This window comes from Phoca vitulina, unplaced genomic scaffold, assembly GCF_004348235.1.
Source record: "Phoca vitulina isolate PV1807 unplaced genomic scaffold, GSC_HSeal_1.0 scaffold8, whole genome shotgun sequence".
NCBI classification, from domain to species: Eukaryota; Metazoa; Chordata; class Mammalia; order Carnivora; family Phocidae; genus Phoca; species Phoca vitulina.
The window spans coordinates 59,061,430-59,082,693 of NW_022589711.1; the positions used below are offsets into that span (position 1 = coordinate 59,061,430).

The 21,264-nt window shown below is 41.6% G+C and overlaps 1 protein-coding gene across 1 annotated transcript; it reads right to left on the reverse strand.

The window, feature by feature from the left end:
- Positions 1-12,374: 12,374 nt before the first annotated feature.
- Positions 12,375-20,199, reverse strand: LOC116634007 (5-hydroxytryptamine receptor 3E-like). Its single transcript, XM_032407059.1, is given in 9 exon segments — positions 12,375-12,968; positions 13,097-13,312; positions 13,485-13,686; positions 14,018-14,178; positions 14,728-14,897; positions 15,067-15,176; positions 17,567-17,611; positions 18,110-18,276; positions 20,026-20,199. Coding segments are annotated over 9 exon segments (1,368 nt in total). The 5' UTR covers positions 20,093-20,199; the 3' UTR covers positions 12,375-12,738.
- Between the last annotated feature and the right edge of the window lie 1,065 nt (positions 20,200-21,264).

Below are 21,264 nucleotides of genomic sequence, written 5' to 3' on the forward strand. Positions count from 1 at the left end.
ACATTTCTCAAAAAAAGATGTACAAATGGCCAATAAAGTACATGAAAAGATGCTCAACGTCACTAAACATTAGGGAATCACAAATCAGAAGTACAATGAGATGTCACCTCACATACTTAGGGATGGCCACTATAAAAAAAACAAAACAAAACAGAAAATAACAAGCGTTAGTGAGGATGTGGAGAAATTGGAATCCTTGTGCACTGTTGGTGAGAATGTAAAACAGAATAGCCACTGTGGAAAACAGGACAGTGGTTCTTCAAAAGATTAAACATAGAATTACCATATGATTCAGCAATTCTACTTCTGGATATATACCGCAAAAAAGTGAAAACGGGGACTCAGATATTTATACACTCATGTTCATAGCATCATTATTCACCATAGCTAAAAAATGGAAAGCAAACCAAGTATCCATTGACGAGTAAGTGGATAAGCAAAATGTGAGATATACATATGACAATGTTATTCAGCCCTTCAAAACAAACAAACAAATAAACAAACAAAAAAAAAGACGGAATGTTATTCAGCCTTAAAAAGGAAGGAAATTCTGACATAAGCTATAGCATGGATGAACCTTGAGGACATTATGCTAAATGAAATAAGCCAGTCACAAAAAGACAAATACTGTATAATTCCATTTATATGAGGTACCTAGAAGAGTCATAACAGATAGTAGAATTGTGTTTGCTAGGGGCTGACTGGGACAAGAAAATGGGGAGTTATTGTTTTTAAAAAATTTTTCTTTTGTTTTCTTTTCCAAAGATTTTATTTATTTATTTGAAAGAGTATGTGTTGATAAATGTTCAGACTTTTTTTGTGTGTGTGCAGGTTTGCTATTACAGGTAATGCTGCAACAAGCATCCTTGATATTGATATCTTTATAAATTGCATTCATTTCTTAGAATTCATTCTTAAAGGAGAGTGACTGGTTCAAATTGGATACAATTCCCATGGCAAATGATAACGCTGTTGAACTCACTGGGAAGCCTGCTGAGGCTTAGATGTTTAATTATTACGTAATTGCTATCCATGGAAAATGTGTCTTTTTGTCCTTACAACAGCAATATATGGGAGTACGTTTCCCTACAGCCTCACCAACAGAGTACGTTGTCAACAATTTGGAGTTTCTATCAGTTCTGGTTCTTTTTGTAAATTAATATATCAGCGTTAAAGTTTCAAAATGGGTCTTGAATATCAATCAGTTTAGAATGTAAGTTCTGTGAAAATCAGGGCTTTCCATCTGTTTTATTCACTACTGTATCCCAGGTGTCTAGAAGGATACTTGGCACATGGCACATGCTCAATAAATATTTGCTGAATGAATGATGGGTTGTTGCTACTCAGTAAGTGAGAGTCTGATGAGACAACTTTGAGCAAATAAATAAAAGTAATTTCAGTCTCCCCAAGCTGAGGCTTGCAGGGTTTTTTGTTTTGTTTTTTAATTGTGGTAAAATACAACACAAAATTTCCGGTCTTAACCATTTTTAAGTACACAGTTCAGTAGTGTTAAGGACATTCTCATTGTTGTGCTACTGTCACCACCACCCATCCATGGAACTCTTTTCTTGAGTTGCAGAACTAAAGCTCTGTACTCATTAAACAATAGCTCCGCATTCCCTCAGCTCTGGCAACCAGCATTCTGGTCTATTAAAGTCTATTGTGTATCTTTGGAGAAATGGTCTATTTGACCATTTTTAATTTTTTTTTAAGTTGTAGGAGTTCTTTATATATTCTGGATATCAATCTCTTATCAGATATATTATTTGCAAATATTTTCTCCATTTCCATGGGTTGCCTTTTCACTCTGTTGATAATGTCCTTTGATGCACAGAAGTTTTTACTTTGGTGAAGTCCAACTTATCTTTTTGTTGTTGTTGTTGTTACCTGTACTTTTGGTGTCATATCTAAGAAATCATTGCCAAATCCAATGTCATGAGGTTTTTTTCTCCTGTTTTCTTTTAACTTCTAAATGGCACTTTTTTTTTCCCTCCGTAGGTTCTACTACAGAGATATCAAAATAATGGTAGAATATGTCCCCTGCAGGGTACCCCTGATACATGCACAAGAGCTGGCCATTTCTAGGCATTACTAAAGAGTCAGGACTCTAGGGGCACCTGGGTGGCTTGGTTGTTAAGCGTCTGCCTTCGGCTCAGGTCATGATCCCAGGGTCCTGGGATCAAGTCCCGCATCAGGCTCCCTGCTCAGTGGGAAGCCTGCTTCTCCCTCTCCCACTCCCCCTGCTTGTGTTCCCTCTCTCCCTGTCTCTCTCTGTCAAATAAATAAATAAAATCTTAAAAAAAAAAAAAGAGTCAGGACTCTGGTGATTGCATGCTTCAAGCTGGTGGATTAGAATACTTTGACAGTAAATCTTAGAGCCTTTTGTTCTTCTCAGCTGGGCTTACTTGTGGCTTAGTAATTAGAGCCGAGTGTTCACTGCCACAAGTGTTGTTTATTTTTCTAGTTACTTTTGGATCTGGAGTCGTTGTTCTGAAAGTTGAGGGTTCTAAATATGTTATAGCTGAGGTTTTTACGTTCATGTCCTAGCTTGTTAGGAAATGACAGAATAACTAAAGGTCTGAGTTCTCTCCCATTCTTTTTTTTTTTTTTTCCCTCCCTGGAATCTTCACTATCACTTTCAGTGATAAAACTAGTTTCTATAGGTATAACAATCCTCTTTGTCTTCCAGGCTGAGAGTTGAGGAAAAAATATCCTCTAAACCTTCTATAGTTCAGACAAAACAGACTGGGATTATTCAAAAGAAACTTCACTCAAAAATTTAAGGGAAGAAGTGCCTGGGTGGCTTAATGGTAAGCATCTGGCTCTTGATTTCTGCTCAAGTTGTGGTCTCTAGGTGTGAGATTGAGCCCTGTGTTGGGCTCCACACTCAGCCGGGAGTCTGCTTCTCTCTCTCTCTCTCCCCCTCTCTCCCTCCCTCCGCCCCTCCCCCACCCCTGCTTGCGTGTGCACGCGGGCTCTCTCTCTCTAAAACAAACAAATAAACAAATAAATCTTTAAAAAAACTTAAGGGTAGAGAAGAAGGGAGGGGAAAAAAGGGAAAATAAAGTCATTGACATAAAATACTTGGGCTGGGCCTCGATAAGATGCCGGAGTTGGGCACCACCACCCCCTAGAGGTCATTGCTGTGTTGTGCACGAACCTATTCTGCAATTACCTTAGACTTATTCAGGTACCTTTTTTTTTTAAGATTTTATTTATTTGAGAGAGAGAGAGCACAAGCAGGGAGAAGCGGGTTCCCCGCTGAGCAGGGAGCCCCATGCGGGACCCGATCCTCGGACACTGGGATCATGACCCAAGCAGAAGGCAGCTGCCTAACCTACTGAGCCACCCAGGCGCCCCTGAGACCAGTTTTCTTGAAGATGGCTTGAGCTTTGTGGATGGGGAGAGAGCCAATAGGGTTCCTGAGACAGCATTGCCAAGAGAAAAAAAGTATGGTTAATAGATCAGCTTGATTATCAGAGTCTTGAATCCTGGTGGAGCAGGGATTGTAGGAACAGTGTGACACTATACCTGACATGCTCTTTATTCAGCCCCCCCAAGGGACATGTGTGCTCCTGGAGGTGGAGGGCTGTGGTGTGAAGGAGAGGAAGCAGGTAGGGTGACCAACTGTCCCTGTTGTCCAGGACTATCCCAATTTTAGCACTGAAATTCCTGCATCCTGGACTCAAGGAAACTCTCAGTCCTTGGAAAACTGAAATGTTGGGTTACCACAGAGGCAGGTCACTAGGTGCCTGTGGTTCTGCTGTGGTAACTCCCTCCTAAAGAGCCTACCTGGAGGGGCACCTGGGTGGCTCAGTCGTTAAGCTTCTGCCTTCGGCTCAGGTCATGATCCCAGGGTCCTGGGATCGAGCCCCGCATCGGGCTCCCTGCTCAGCGGGAAGCCTGCTCCTCCTTCTCCCACTCCCCCTGCTTGTGTTCCCTCTCCCATTGTGTCTCTTTCTGTCAAATAAATAAATGAAACCTTTAAAAAAGAAAAATTAAGAGCCTACCTGGAGAAATAACCAGAGGTTCCCTAATACCTGGACAAGAAGGAGATCCTGAGTCTGGTGGGCCAGAGGATGTTAGCAACACTGTGGCACTTACTGGTGGCAGAACTGCAAAACACCAAAGACAAAAAAAAATTAAAGGCAGTCAGAGAGAAAATATATATTATCTAAAGGGGAACAAAAATTAGATTGACTTCACTAGAGCACAAATGGAAGCCAGAAAATAGCATAACATCTTTAGTTTATTTTATTCTACTTTTTAGAAGATTTTATTTATTTATTTGACACAGAGAGAGAGAGAGCGAGCACAAGCAGGGGGAGCGGCAGGCAAAGGGAGAAGGAGAAGCAGGTTCCCCGTGGAGCAGGGAGCCCTATGCAGGGCTCGATCCCAGGACCCCAGGATCATGACCTGAGCCGAAGGCAGACATTTAACTGACTAAGCCACCCAGGTGCCCCAGCATAACATCTTTTTTTTTTTTTTTAAAGATTTTATTTATTTATTTGACAGAGAGAGACACAGCAAGAGAGGGAACACAAGCAGGGACAGTGGGAGAGGGAGAAGCAGGCCTCCCATCCAGCAGGGAGCCTGACGCATGCAGGGCAGGGAGCCCGATGCATGTGGGGCAGGGAGCCTGATGCGGGGCTCAATCCCAGGACCCTGGGATCGTGACCCCAGCCGAAGGTAGATGCTCAACGACTGAGCCATGCAGGCGCCCCCTAGCATAACATCTTTAAAGTGTTAAGAGAAAATATTGTCAACCTAGAATTCCCTTCCCAGAGAAATTATCTTTCAGGAACAAGGGTGAAATACATACATTTTCAGATCAACAAAAACATACCATTAATCAACAAAAAACCATTTTTAATGGAACTTCTTTTTTTTTTTTTTAAGATTTTATTTATTTATTAGAGAGAGAGACACAGTGAGAGAGGGAACACAAGCAGGGGGAGTGGGAGAAGGAGAAGCAGGCTTCCCGCGGAGCAGGGAGCCCGATGCGGGGCTCGATTCCAGGACCCCGGGATCATGACCTGAGCCGAAGGCAGACGCTTAACGACTGAGCCACCCAGGCGCCCCTTTAATGGAACTTCTTAAGTTCTACTGTCCAGGGCAATAGCCACTAGCTACATATGGCTATTTAAATTAAAATTATAAAAAATTCAGTAATGAGTCACATTTGCCACATTTCAAGTGATCAATAATCATATGTGGCCGGCAGCTTGTATATTGGACAATGCAGATATTGATTATTTCCACCATTTGGAACAGCATATTGAATAGCACTGTTAAAAGATATACCTCAAGCAGAAGGAGAAAATTCCAGAACAAAGGTCTGAGATGCAGAGTGGAAGATCTAGTAAAAAAAATTGTAAATGTGTAAGTAAATCTAAACAAATATTGATGATATAAAATAATATTAATGTCTAAATTGAGGGGGTTAAAAAAAGAAAGTGCTAAATTGTACATATAAGTCAGGAAGGTGATGATTAGAGTTCAGACATTCTAAGATCTTATTATTATTCATGTAAAAACTGGATCAAAAACTAAAATTCAACAATATGCTGTTTACAATCAACACACCTAAACATAAGGACTCAGAAATGCTGAAAGTAAAAAGATGAAAAAAGATACACCAGGCAAATACTATTCAAAACAAATCTGTTAGTAAATATTACTAGAAATTAAAATGGTCACCTTGTAATGATAAAGCTTTAATTTGCCAGGAAGATAAAATGTTTCAAATTCTGTGCACCTAAAAATGAAGCTTCAAAGCATATGAAGTAAAAACTGACAAAACAACAAGAAATAATTGACAAATCCACCATCGTAGTAAGAGATTTTAAATAAAGCTCTCAGTATTTGGTAGATCAAAAAGATAAATGAATAAGGATACAGAAGACTTGAATATCACAATTAACCATATTGATTTAATAGATATATACAGATCACCCTTCAATAAGTAACTAATACACATTATTATTTTTAAATAAATATTTATTTATTTTGACAGAGGGAGAGAGCACAAGCAGGGGGAGAGGCAGGCAGAGGGAGAGGGAGAAGCAGGCTCCCCACTGAGCTGGGACCCCAATGCAGGGCTCGATCCCAGGATCCTGGGATCATGACCCGAGCTGAAGGCAGACATTCAACTGACTGAGCCACCCAGGCGCCCCAATAATACACATTATTTCCAGATGCCTGTGGAATGTTTGTGAGCATTAACCACACATAAAGCAAATCTCAACAGATATCAAGGAATTGGTGTTATACAGACCCTTTCCATGAAAATTCTGGTCCTTTGAGCAACATCAGTATCACATGAAAGCCTGTTAGGAATGTATAAGCTGAAAAAAAAAGGAATGTATAAACTCAGCAGCACCTGGCTGGCTCAGTTGGTAGACCGTGTGACTCTTGATCTCAAGGTCCTGAGTCTGAGGCCCACACTGGGCATGGAGCCTACTTAAAAAAAAAAAAACAACTGTAAAAATTCAGGCCTCCCTCCAAATCTCCTGGGTCAAAATCTGCATTTTGACAAGATCCCCGGAGGATTCATGTGTACATTAAAATTTGACACAAAGCAAGTTTTCTTTTTCCTTTTTGTTTTTTTTTTTTTAAGTTTTATTTATTTAAGTAATCTTTACACCCAATGTGGGGCTCAAACTCAGAACCCCAAGATTAAGAGTCACATGCTCTTCCAACCCAGCCAGCCAGGCACCCCATAGAAAAACCTTTTTTTTTTTTTTTTATGTGAACTCTAAGCCTAACGTGGGGCTTGAACTCACAACAACACAAAGCATGTTTCTAACCATAGTGTAATTAAGTTAGAAATCAATAACATGAAGATAATTAAGAAAACTCCATATATTTGGAAATTAAAAACACCTCTGAAAATAGTTATACATACATATATATATTCTGTGTATATCCTATGACATATGATCATATACATATATATGATACTGTTTATTCCATCTGCAGACAATCTTTGTGTATTTGTCAACCCTGGTTGGTTCCCTGAATCTGTAACCCCAAAATTGAGAATCACTGCCTCAAACTTTGTGTCATATATTAGTTTAATTGTAGATAATATTTTTAAGAGCCAGTAATGTGCTTTTTTTCTCTATCTTTCTGAATACATGACATCAACATAGTTGGTTTGAGGCCTGCATCTGCCTGAGAAGAGATGAGGATTTGTAACAGAAAGGAGGCAAAAGGAAAGAAACAAGCAGTTTTTTTTTTAAAGATTTTATTTGAGAGAGAGAGAGAGAAGGTGAGCAAGAGAACACAAGCAGGGGGAGGGGCAAAGGGAGAGGGAGAAGCAGACTCCCTGCTGAGCAGGGAGCCCAAGGACATGGGGCTAGATCCCAGGACCCTGGGATCATGACCAGAGCTGAAGGCAGAACCACCCAGGTGCCCCCCTATGTGTTTTTCTAAGAGTTTTAGTTTTTACTTTTAGTCTGTGATATACTTTGAGTTAATTAAAAAAAAATTTTATTTTTAAGATTTTATTTATTTGAGAGAGAGTCACAGAGATAGCGAGAGAGAGCACGAGCAGGAAGGAGAGGGAGAAACAGACTCCCCGCTGAGCAGGGAACTAACTCCGGGCTCAATCCCTGGACCCTGGGATCAAGACCTGAGCCAAAGGCAGATGCTTAACCCACTGAGCCACCCAGGCGCCCCTGAGTTAATATTTTTAAAGTTTGGGGTTTTTTTTATTCATTCGAGAGAAAGAGAGAGAGCGTGAGCAAGAGCAGGAGCAGTGGGGAGGGTCAGTGGAAGAGGGAGAAGCAGATTCCCTGCTGAGCAGGGAGCTGGACCAGGGGCTTGTTGAGTCCAGGACTCTGGGATCATGACTTGAGCCGAAGGCAGATGCTTAACGGCTTAACTGACTGAACCTCCCAGGCACCCCTGAGTTAATTTTTGTGTATGGTGTGAGTTGGGGATCCAAAGTCATTCTTTTGCATATTGAAATCTAGTTGTTCCACCACCATTTGCTGGAAAAATTATTGTTTGTCCACTTTGGTTTTTTTTTTTTTTTTAAAGATTTTATTTATTTATTTGAGAGGGAGAGTGCATAAGCAGGGTAAGCAGCAGAGGGAGAGGGAGAAGCAGGCTCCCTGCGATACGGCCGGGGAGGGGTGGGGGGGAGGCTCCATCCCAAGACCCTGAGATCATGACCTGAGCTGAAGGCAGACGCTTTTTTTTTTTTTTAAAGATTTTTATTTATTTATCTGACAGAGAGAGACACAGCGAGAGAGGGAACACAAGCAGGGGGAGTGGGAGAGGGAGAAGCAGGCTTCCTGCTGAGCAGGGAGCCCGAAGCGGGGCTCAATCCCAGGACAGACGCTTAACGACTGAGCCACCCAGGCGCCCCTGAAAGCAGACGCTTAACCAACTGAGCCACCCAGGCGCCCCTCATTGTCCACTTTGAATTATTTCGGTCCCTTTGTTTTTTGTTTTTTAAGATTTATTTTTTTATTTGAGAGAGAGTGAGAGTGGGGGGAGGGGTAGAGGGAGAGAATCCTCAAGCGGATTCCTGGCTGAGCACAGAGGCCCCCTACCCCCACAAGCACAGGGCTGAATCCCAGGACCCTGAGATCATGACCTGAGCTGAAATCAAGAGCTGGCTGCTTAACTACCTGAGCCACCCAGGCACCCCTATCTTGGTCCCTTTGTAAAAATTAAATTAATCATAAATGTTAGGGTTTGTTTATGAACTCTCAATTCTATTTCATTGATCTCTATGCCTATTTTTATGTCAGCAACACACTATCTTGATTATTTTAGTTTGTAATAAGTTTTGAAATCAGGAAGTGTAGGACTACCAACTGTGTTCTCTTCCATGATTATTTTGGCTATTCTGAGTCTCTTGCATTTCCATATGAATTTTAGAATCAGCTTGTCAATTTCTACAGAAAAGGCAGCTAGGATTTTGATAAGGATTTTGTTGAATTTGTAGGTTAATTTGGGAAATATGGCCATCTTCACAATATTAAGTTTTCTAAATCTAGAACATGATGTATGTTTCCATTTATTTAGATCCTCTTTAATTTTTTCAGCAGTGTTTTGTAGTTTTCAAAATATAAGTCTCATACTTCTGTTAGGTTTATTCCTAAATATCCTATTTTTTATGATTCCTAATTTTATTTTCAGGTTATTTATTGCCAATGTATATAAATATAATGCTTTTTGTATATTGATTTTGTAGCCTATAACCTTGCTGAACTCATTTACAGTTATACTTCATTTTATTGCACTTAGCTTTATTGCAATTCACAGATTTTGTTTTTTACAAATTGAAGATTCGTGGCAACCCTGCATCGAACAAGTCTGTCAGCACTGTTTTTCAAACAGCATTCGCTCACTTTTTGTCTCTATCACATTTTGGTAATTCTCTCAATATTTCAAGCTTTTTCATTGTTATATTTGTTATGATGACCTGTGATTAGTGATCTTTGGTGTTGCTATTATAATTGTCTTGGGGTGCCACAAACTGTGCCCATATAAGATGGCCAACTTAATAAATATGTGTGTTCTGATTGCGCCACCAATTGGCTATACCCCCGTCTCTCTCCCTTTCCTCTGATTCCCTATTCCTTCAGACACAATATTGAAATTAGGCCAATGGCCTTTAAGTGTTCAAGTGAAAGGAAGAGTCATACTTCCCTCACTTTAAACCAAAAGCTAGAAATGATTCAGCTTAGTGAGGAATGCATGTAAAAAGCTGAGACGTGAAAAGCTGAGACAGGTCAAAAGCTAGGCCTCTTGCACCAAACAGTTATCTAAGTTATGAATGCAAAGGAAAAGTTCTTGGGGCACCTGGCACAGTTGGATCAGTGTTGGACTCTTGGTTTTGGCTCGGGTCGTGATCTCAGGTTCGTGAGACTGAGCCCCGCATCGGGCTCTGCGCTCAGTGTGGAGTTTGCCTGGGTTTTTCTCTCCCTCTCCCTCTGCCCCTTTCCCCTGAGCACTCACTCTCTCAAATAAATAAAACTTTGAAAAGTTCTTAAAGAAAATGAAAAGTGCTACTACAGGGAAACACCTGAATGATAAGAAAGTAAAATAGCCTTATTGCTGATATGGAGAAAGTGAGTGGTCTGGATAGAAGATCAAATCAGCCACAGCATTCCCTTAAGCCAAAGCCTAATCCTGAGCAAGGCCCTAACTCTTCTCAATTCTATGCAGGCTGAGAGAGGCGAGGAAGCAGCAGCCGAAAAATGTGAAGCTAGCAAAAGTTGGTTCATGTGGCTTTAGGAAAGAAGCCATCTCCATAACATAAATGTACAACGGGGAACAGTGAAGTGCTGATGTAGAAGCTGCAGCAAGTTATCCAGAAGATCCAGCTAAGATAATTAATTAAGGTGGCTACCCTTAACGACAGATTTTCAAGGTAGATGGAACAGCCTTCTATTGGAAGAAGATCCACCTAGGACTTTCATAGCTAGAGAGGAAAAGTCAATGCCTGGCTTCAAAGCTTCAAAGGACAGGCTGAATCTCTTATAAAGGGCTAATGTAGCTGGTGACTTTAAGTTGAAGCCAGGGCTCATTTACCATTCCAAAAATCCTAAGGCCTTTAAGAATTATGCTAAATCTGTCTACTTGTGCTCTATAAATGGAACAACAAAGCCTGGATGACAGTACATCTGTTTATCTGTTATGGTTTACTAAGTATTTTAAGCCCACTATTGAGACCTACTGCTCAGAAAAAAAGATTTCTTTCAAAATATTACTGCTCATTGACAAAGTATCTAGTCACCAAGAGCTCTGACAGAGATGTACAAGGAGATTGATGTTGTTTCATGCCTGCTAACACAAGATCCATTCTGTAGCCCATGGGTCAAAGAGTAATTTTGACTTTCAAGTCTTATTATTTAAGAAATACATTTTGTAAGGCTGTAGCTGACATAGATAATGATTCTTCTGATGGATTTGGGCAAAGTAAATTGAAAGCCTCTGGAAAGGAGTCACCATTCTAGATGCCACTAAGAATATTTGTGATTCATGGGAAGAGGTCAAAATATCAGCATTAACAGCAGTTTGGAAGAGGTTAATTCCAGACATTATGGATGACAGGGAGGGGTTCAAGACTTCAGTGGGGGAAGTAACTGCAGGTGTAGTGGAAATAGCAAGAGAACTAGAATTAGAAGTGGAGCCTGAAGATGGGACTCAACTGCTGCGATCTCATGATAAAACTAACGGATGAGTAGTTGCTTCTTACGGACGAGCAGAGAAAGTGGTTTCTTGAAATGTAATCTGTTTCTGGTGAAGATGCTATGAAGATTGTTGAGATGACAACAAAGGTTTTAGAATACTACTAAACTGTGGATTTGAGAGGACTGTCTCCAATTTTGAAAGAAGTTCCACCGTGGGTTAAATGCTATCAAACAGCATTGAATGCTACAGAGAAATTATTGTGAAAGAGAAAGTCAGTTGATGTGGCAAATTTACTGTTGTCTTCAAGAAATTGCCGCAGGCACCCCAGCTTTCAGCAACCACCACCCTGAGCAGTCAGCAGCCATCAGCATTGAGGCAAGATCCTCCGAAGCCAAAAGATTACAACTTGCTGAAAGCTCAGATGATGGTTAGCATGTTTTAGCATAAAGTACTTTTAAATTAAGGTATGTACTTTTTTAAGATTTATTTATTTATTTATTTGAGAGAGAGCATGAGTTGGAAGGGGAGCAGAGGGAGAGGGAGAAGCAGACTCCCTGCTGAGCAGAGAGCCTGATGCGGGGCTCAATCCCAGGACCCTGTGATCATGATCTGAGCTGAAAGCAGATGCTCAACTGACTGAAATAGCTATAATGCTATTGCAAACTCAATAGACTACAGTATAGTGTAAACATAACTTATATCTACTGGGAAACCAAAAAATTTATTGACTCATTTTATTGTGATATTTGCTTTATTGTGGTGGTCTGGAACCTAACCTGCAATATCTTTGCAGTATGCCTATACAATAATGAAAAAGATGAATAAAAGAATCTACAAGTAAGAAATATGTCTTTCAAAATGCCAAAGAGGGGAGCCTGGGTGGTTCTGTAGGTTGAACGACCTACTCTTGGTTTCGACTCAGGTCATGATCTCAGGGTCCTGGGATTGAGCCCTGCATTGGGCTCTGTGCTCAGCACAGAATCTGCTAGAGATTATCTCCCACTCTCTCTCTCTCTGCTCCTCCCTGCTCATGCTCACTCTCTCTCTAAAATAAAAATAAATAAAACCTTCAAAAAATAAAATAAAATGCCTAAGAAAATTAAAACTTCCCAGACAGGACTGTTGTCACATTGGACTTGAAAGTAAAAGAATAGTCTGTTATGACATCAAAATTTTATCACAGGCAGAGGGATGTACAGGTGATATTTTGAAACTATCAGTCCTGAATAGTTAATTTGCTACCTGAAAACATGATAAAGAACCAGAGATCTCTGCAGAATGATTTATTGGGACAAGTAAGCAAGCAGAGGAGGTGGGACTGCTATGGAAAAGATATAAGGAGAGCCTAGAGCCACATAGGAAAACTGAGGGAAGTCTACAGAATGCAGATACAAGAGGAAAATGTCTGGAGTTGGGTTGAAACTGATCAGTGGGGCTGGATTGAGATGCATGGAATGCAGCAGGGAGCTGGTCATCTTTGGGCTGTGACAGTCGATACTCAACAAGGCAAAAACCTGACTGGTCTCTGGAAGCCAGAAACAGTTCTGGGCTGGGATCTGCAGGAGCAGATAGACATCATGCCTAGGTGTTCCAGAGGATGATGACGGTGACCACAAAGGTGGCCATGAAGAGCAGGTAGAAGCAGAAGAGCAGGGTGTCCATCATGTGGCTGAACTTCACCCACAGGTTGACCAAGTGCTGCCTCTGAGTCTCCTCTTCCTGCTGGGCCCTTGTTGACCCAGGACACCCATTTAACTCTGCCTCTCTGGGACCTGACACCTTTCCCACCAACTCCACAAGCTCCTTCACACCTACAGAGAGACAGAGACTCAGCCAGGACCATGAAGTTCACCTGGGGAGGAAGGGGGACAGGGAAGGAGACAGGAGCAGAGAAATGACTGTGTGGGAAGAGGAAATGTACGCAGTGCTGAACCCTTACCAGGCAGGTGGGCCGGGGGGAGGCCCAGGCCTTTATTTCTCTTCTGGGGTGCAGTGGGGCAGCATTTCATTAGGCTGGTGCAGCAGAGGAGAAGAGAATGAAGTCACTGAGGCATGGGTGGGGGCTGGGTGGTGGCCAGGTACAGCAGGTAGGTGATGAAGATGGTCTCTAGCAGGCTGACCACCATCAGGGACAGACATAGGGCAAAGTAGACACCTGGAGGAAAGGTAGGCCTACATGTGGGCCAGAGGCACCAACCTAGGACTTCTCTCTTCCAATCCTATCCTGGCAAGCATAGAGTCTCCTTTTCCCAGTATATCTCCCTTCCCTGAGCTAGTTCAGTCAGTCCTTCCCACCCTTCTTTTCCCAAAGACTGGAGAGGCCATACTGATAAGGGGGGTTCCACTGGTGGGGAGTAAGTCATTCATCATGAGTAGGAAGACGTAGCCCAGCAGAAGGGTTATCTTGAATGGGGCACGATTCCGGCTTTCTGCTGGCAGGTAGAAGCTGACAGCATCGATGGCAATCAGAAAGCCACTGGGCACCAGGAGGTTTATGATGTAGAGTCTGGGCCTGCGCCTGATGGCCACCTTGGGAGAAGAAAGAGAGGGAAGTGGATAAGAGATTTGGAGTCTGCCAGGAATAGTAGTGATTGTGCCTCTGCCTTTCTTGTTGTTCTAATATCACCCTGAGATCTGGAGATATGCAGAATGCAGCTTCATAATTAAGTATAGAACCTGCCACGGGCAAATTAGGCAAGAGCAGTGAGCTTTAGGAAAAAGAGTGTGGCTGGATGGCCAAGAGAGAAGGTTCAGGTCTGGCAGAAGTAAAACTGAAGCTTGGGAGATACCCACTTGGTGGAGATTTTAGGTAAAGGTAGAAGCAAGGAAGGAAGGAAAAAGCAAAGGCCTCTGAACTCACATAGAACATGATCTGATCATATAGGCTGGTGCCCAGGGATATCTTTGGGGTGGCCTTGTTGATGCCCAGGAGCTCCCACTCTCCATGGGTTTGAACGATGTCCTGGGATGTGTCTGCTATTTCCCACACTTCTTTCTCCATGCCGAGCAACATGTTCTCCACTGAAAGGGAGATCCAGATAGTTTCCCAAGGATACAGTTTCCTGTTGACTCAACTGCACTCTCTTTTTCCATCTTTTCATTAAACACATATTTTTGAGTATCTACCATATGGCAGAAACTTTGAAAGAGCTTGGGATGGTCATCAGCAAGATAGATTTGGGTTCTGCCTTTATGGAAAATATTTAAACATCCGTAGATCCTTTTTTTTTTTTTTTTAAAGATTTTATTTATTCATTTGAAACACAGAGAGAGATACAGAGAGAGAGAGAGAGAAAGCATGAGCAGGGAGAGAGGCAGAGGGAGAGGGAGAAGCAGGCTCCTCGCTGAGCCAGGGGCTTGATCCCAGGACCCTGGGATCATGACCTGAGCCGAAGGCAGATGCTTAACCATCTGAGCCACCCAGGCGCCCCAATGTCCGTAGATCCTTAATCTTTGCTCTACCCACACACCTTGGTCACCATTTGTTCATAATTTCTTTATATTTTATTTTCTGTTGTTTTATTGGTTGCTCTCATTCACCCGCATCCCTGAGACTCCATTGCAACTCACCTGTGTAGAGAAATGAGCTGAAGGTGAGTGTGCAGTTCTGCTGATCAAAAGGGAAGTAGAAGATATCCAGGCTACAGATGCTGGCCACCTTCATGGGTTTCTTATATCTGATGCGACCTTCATTACTTACATATGCCGTGAGGCCTTTTGGGGTCTTATCTACATCCATGCTGTAAGAGAGATGGGGTGGGATGCAGGTGTTATGGTTTTTCCTCTTACCTTTGTGGTCATTTCTCAGCCATTTAAGACCACTTGTAGTGGCTCCAATGGTAGATTGTAAATTCTACTAATTCCAGAAAATGGCATTCCCTCTGCCTTTTCCCAGCCCTTAATACGCACAACTCAACGATGAAAATGTCTTGGAGCCATAGGTTCTTGGTTGCCACACTGATCTTTGTGATGCCCTCACACTCCTCTGGGTTCCATCTGATAAATGGGTTATCCCAGACCTAGAACCCAGGTGGAGGAGAGGTGAGAGCCTGATATGAATCGAGGCTGTTTTTTCCTGTCCTTTGATTTTTCTTTAAAAAAAGTTATGAAATATTTCCTGCACATAAAAAGTATATAAAATAATAAAATAAACATGTATTTCTATCACTAAACTTTGTGGAATAAATATTTTGATAAATTTACTTTGGCTTTTTTTTCAAGAAATAAGAATTACAGATAGAATTGAAGCACTCTGCATTCATTTCTTCATAAATTTTGATCCCTCTCCTTTCCCATTTCGTGAGAAATTACTGGTGATCAGAGAAATCCTCTCCTTTCATCAGTAGGAATGAGATTCAGAGATGAAAGATCAATAACTTAGCCTCTCTCAGCTAGAATTTCCCTAGTGTGAAATAAGGAGATTAGTAGATATCAAATGAAATAAGCCTTATCAATGGATTTTGAAACTGTAATGTTGTTCATAGGTATTATGTATTAGTATCTAGCATGGCTTCAAATGTCTTCCAGACCCCTTTCACCAGTCTTTATTGCAAGGAGACCTTGAACAAGCCAGTGGGTTCTTTGAAGCCAAGAGACTTAGTGGTCTTCCTCTCCTTGGTAGGTGCCAGGCACCACCCTCCTTTGTCTCTGGGATGCCTTTCCAAACTCTCTTTTCCAAGTCTGGCAACCTTCTTTGAAAACTGTTTTCAAGGATTATCTAATTCTGTGGGCTTGTCCAGTCTCAGGACACTCTCAACAGCAGCTGCAGTTTGTGGAACCACAGCCACAACAGAGGGCTCTATGCAGATTAAATAAAGACTTGTACTAGGTCAGTGCTTCTCAACTCTCACTTTGCATGTAAAATACCCGGGGATCATATTGAACTGTAGATTCTGATTCAGTAGGTTGGGTGACTAACCCATCCTGATTTGCTCAGGATTTTGCATTGAAAATTTCATGTCCTGAGAATTCCTCAGTCTTGGGCATGTTGGGATGGTTGGTCATGCTGGGTGGCACCCAAAATTGCATTTCTAGGCTTCCAGGTGGTGCAATCAACCAGTGCTGCCCATCTGGGAACTACACTTTGAGAGCAAGATTAGGTGATCATTACTATTATTCCTCTCCTCTCTCCTTCCCTTCAACCATGCTTTTCAAATTGGAAACTTATGTCATTTACTTTCATTTTTTCTCCTCTTGTTTTCTAATTAATGCACTTAAGATACAAACTTTCTACTGAGTTATACTTTGGCTATATTCATAGATTTTCATATGTAATTTCTCATTAGTTCATAATTTCTATTTAATTGTTTTATTTTCTCTTTATTTTTTATTTATTTATTTTTAAAAGATTTTATTTATTTATTTGAGAGAGAGAGACACAGCGAGAGAGGGAACACAAGCAGGGGGAGTGGGAGAGAGAGAAGCAGGCTCCCCGCGGAGCAGGGAGCCCGATGCGGGGCTCAATCCCAGGACCCTGGGATCATGACCTGAGCCGAAGGCAGACGCCCAACAACTGAGCCACCCAGGCGCCCCTTTCTCTTTATTTTTTAAAGATTTATTTTATTTATTTGAGAGAGAGAGAGAAAGAAAGATCGCACCAGTGCACACGCAGTGGGGAGAGACAGCGGGAGAGGGAGAGAGAGTCTCAAGCAGACTCTGAACTGAGAGCGAGCCTGATGCAGGGCTCGATCTCATTACTCTGAGATCACAACCTGAGCCTAAACCAAGAGTCAGACTCTTAACTGACTGTGCTACCCAGGCGCCTCTGTTTTATTTTCTCTTTAGCCCAAAGTATTTGGAAGTTTAATTTAAATTCCCAAGAAATAAGGTTTTCTTGGGGAGTGCTATCTTTTTCTGGTTAGTTTCATTTTCTTGTATTGTGATCAGAGATTGTGGTCTAGATAATTTCTGCTTTCTCGACTTTATTGAGATCTTTGTGGCCAAAAATATGGTCAGTGTGGGACAATATTCCATTTGTGTCAGAAGAGATTATGCATATTCATTGGCACAAAGTTCGATTTTTATTAAATCAAATTTCTTTCCTTTTTTTTTTTTTTAAAGTAGGCTCCACACCTAGCGTGGAGCTCAACACACAGGCTTGAACTCAGGATCCTGTGATCAAGACCTGAGCCAATATCAAGAGTTGGATGCTCAACCAACTGAGCCACTCAGGCACCCCTAAATCAAGTTTCTTAATTGTGCTGTTAAAAATCACAATATTTTTATTCTTTTTCTACTTGATTTTGAAAGCAGTATATTGAAGCCTCTTACCATGATTGTAGATTTTTCAATTTCTCCATCATGGGTTTCAAAGATATGTTGTTAGGTACATAAAGGTCATAATTATATATTTGTTTAAAATCCTTTCTGACTGTAAATGAAGGGAGAGAATGAACAGTATTGGCCATACCATTTCCAGCCACAGGAACGATGACAAGAGCTGTAGTTGTTCATCCTGTCAAAATAAATTTCCTGTTTCCAGTATGATGCTGGTAAGAAGTCTGTCTGTTCCTCCCACTCCCCACTTCTGTTTACCAACCCTCAAGATATGCCAAAGTGGTGCTGCGATCAAGGCCGACATGTAGGTCAAGGACGAAAGCTTGATTAAAACAGATGTTTTGGGCCATGGATGGGAGAGTTCACAGGAGGACTTCTCAATCCTGGCTGTATCTTAGAATCACTTGAGGAGCTTAAAAATACCAAAGTCTGGCTTCCATCCAATCAGAACCTCCGGGAGTGGAGCCTGAACAGTGGTGTGCAGCCATGGTAGAAAATCACTGGGTGAGAAGAAAAGAAATTCTCTTCTATGTGCTGTTATATCTCATCCTGCTGAACCAGACACAATTTCTTTGAGGTCCCCCTTGGGCAAATGAAGCTGCAATGCAGACAAGGGCTTTTGGGGTTGCCTTGCCAGGGAGAGAAAAAATTAAGGGCTAGAGGGATTAGCACTCACCACATCTAGGATGGCAGACATAGTGAAGGAGATGTTGACTAGGGTGGGGATGCTGAAGTTGGTGACCGGACGGAAGGCCTTCCTGTTGAACACTGAATCCAGAACAGTGGGATACACCCCACGCTGGCCAGACCCTGAGCAGTTGTTGATGAAGGTACTGCTCCTTCCTGTAGTGACATAGAATGTGTGAGGAGAGGGAGAGAAGTCTCCTGTTGCCTACATGAGAGGGCCCTATGACAGGATCTTGGGGGTAGACTGTGATAATAATGATAGCTAACATTTATTGAGCATTGACTATGTAGCCAGGTATAGTCTAAGCCCATTAAACAAATTACCTCATTTAATCCTCCCAAGCCCCTAACAGGTAGAAATTATTTTTATCCTTATGTAATAAATGAGTCAACTGAGATGTGATGAGAGGAATTAAATTCCTGACATCAAATATTTAAGGGGCAGAAACTGGACTTGATCTGAACCCCAATTTGTTTGATGCTGCTGCAGCATACACCCCCAATGATGAGATAGAGAATGGGGGAGGAGGATCACCAAGAGAGGCCCAGATGCTGGGTGCTGCCCACCAAGGCCAGGGAGGATGTGTTGGGCTGGAAGGCAAATGATGGAAGCTAATGTGGTATGCTGAGTTAGGGCTCTGACCTTCCTAATCTTTCTGTTTCCATGCAAAGCATGCCCAAATCTATATGCAAACCGAGTCCTGGGACAGTGATAGTCATTGGATAGGATTCCATGGCGGGGGGGGGGGGGGGGCTGCCCAAAGAGAATGCACCTATTTCACCTTCACTGCCCCAAATTTCCTTCCTTCTCCCTATTTTGCTGCCCAACATTCTATCAGTTTTCTAGTTTGAGGCTTTCGAGGTGTTGCCTTCCCCTCTTTTCTGACTAATAAATATTCCAATTCTCTACTGGTAGAAATTTGTTAGAGGAACAACAACCTGGAATGAAAGAGAGAGTTGTGTGCCAATGACATGGAGCCTTATCCATTCCCAGAGTCACAGTGCTGTCCAGGCAAATCCTTGAATCATTCTATGAGCAATGAATATTCATTTGTCAAGCATGGTCTATGAGTGACCAGAGGAATATTTCTAATGTTTTCTACTGAGTAGACTAGGTGTACAATTTGTTCCTCTTTCTTGTACTGGCCTCTAAAGCCACCTCTGGTACAGCCCTCCCCTACTCCCCCTTATCCAGAAGTTATATGACAACCAAAGGGGAGAGATGACATTTATTGATACCTATCAAATGCCAGGCAGCCACTGTGCTACTCACTTTCTCTCACTGAATCCTCACAACTCTGCAAGGTAGGTCCTATTTTACAGATGAGGAAACTGGAGCTCAGAGAAGTCAAGCAATTTGCCCGAGATTACATAAGGAGCCAAGTGAGGGACCAAGATTCAAACCCAGGTTCATCTGTCTCCAAATCCCATGTTCTTTCCACTCTACCATGTTAACTCCCTGAAAAAGAAGCATACTCCATCTTCACTCTCCACCTGCTACCCTCTGGCATCTTACCTAACCTAGAGCACTTGGATCCTGTAGGTGGATGAGGATGTTATGGCTAAAAGTGAGCACTTTGCTACAATGGGGTGGGTTTCATAGCTGTAGAGAAAAAGAATCATACCTGTGTATAGAAAGATGGATGGACATTTAGGCTAAATGGAAGAGAAGACAATCAGGGATGGTTCATGGGAAGAGAAATAGAAGTGTTCCTGTGTGACACATCTCTGGAAGGATATTTTCTGTCTTTCAGGGAAGGAACGTCTATTCAGGCATTATTATGACAAAGTTATGAAATAACACTGCCCATTTTAGATAATCCCTGGGAGTTGGAGATTTGTAAGAAGTTTTTAGGTGTTTACAGAGAGTCTTTGCTCTTTTCCCTGTTGTTGCCCCTTTCTTACCTTGAAGTAGAAGACTGAGAACAAGGAAGAAGGGGAATCTCTTTTTGTGGAACCAGCTTCCTTCCATCTTCTTTGTCCAAATTCTTCTCCAGGAGTGTACCAGCACCCAGGAATCCCTAGATTAAAAGATCACAGGCCACACCTAGAGTCTAATTTTGAATACTGATAACATTGGTTGACCACTGACATTTGTTACCTTCCTGGAAAGAGAGTTCTGGTTGTCTTGTTCTTGCCCATGCTGGAGGTTCTGTTTGCTTTTAAGACTTTCTCTCTTATATATTTCACTACAATGTGTATGGTTGTAGATTAGTTGATATGTATCACATTCAGACCTTTGTGTGATCTCTCAATCTGAAGACTCATTTCTTCAATTCTGGAAAATTCTCAGCCATTTAAAAAATAGTATATTCCCTCTACTTTTTCTCTTATTAGATACATGTTGAATCATTTCCTTTTACCTTACACTTCTTTAACCTCTCATATTAGTTTCCCACTGCTGTTGTAACAAAGCATAAACTTAGTTGGCTTTAAAAAACACAGATTTATTATTTCACAGTTCTGTAGGCCAGAAGTCTGAAATGAGTCTCACAGAGCTAAAATCAATGTTTTGCCAGGGCTGCATTCCTTCTGGAGGCTCTAGGAGTGAATTCATTTCCTTGTCTTTTCCAGTTTTTAGAGGCCGCCTGCATTCTTTGGTTCATGGTCCCATTTTTCCATCTTTAAAGCCAGCAACATTGGCAAGTCTTTTTCACACTGCCATCTCTCTGCTTCCCATGCTCTCCTCTCTCCTCTTTCACTTTTAAGAACCCCTATGATTACAATGGGTCTACCTGGATAATCCAGGATACTCTCCCTATATCAAGGTCCGCCAATTAGCCAATTTAATTCCATCTGCAACCTTAATTTACCCTTTTCCATATGACATATTCACAGGTTCCAGACATTAGAATGTGGTTATCCTTGGGGGACCATTATTCTGCCTAACATACCCCTCTTTCATATTTTCCATCCATTTATCTATGTCCCTAGTAATTCTTTCAGATCTACTTTCCAGGTAAATTTTCTTCTCAATTATATTTAAACTATTGTCTAATCTGTCCACTGAGTTTTCAATTTCAGTGATTATATTTTTTGTTTCTCTAAGTTCTTTTTGGTTCTTTTAAGAAACCAATCTTTTTGGTTCTTTTCTTTCTTTCTTTCTTTCTTTCTTTCTTTCTTTCTTTCTTTCTTTCTTTCTTT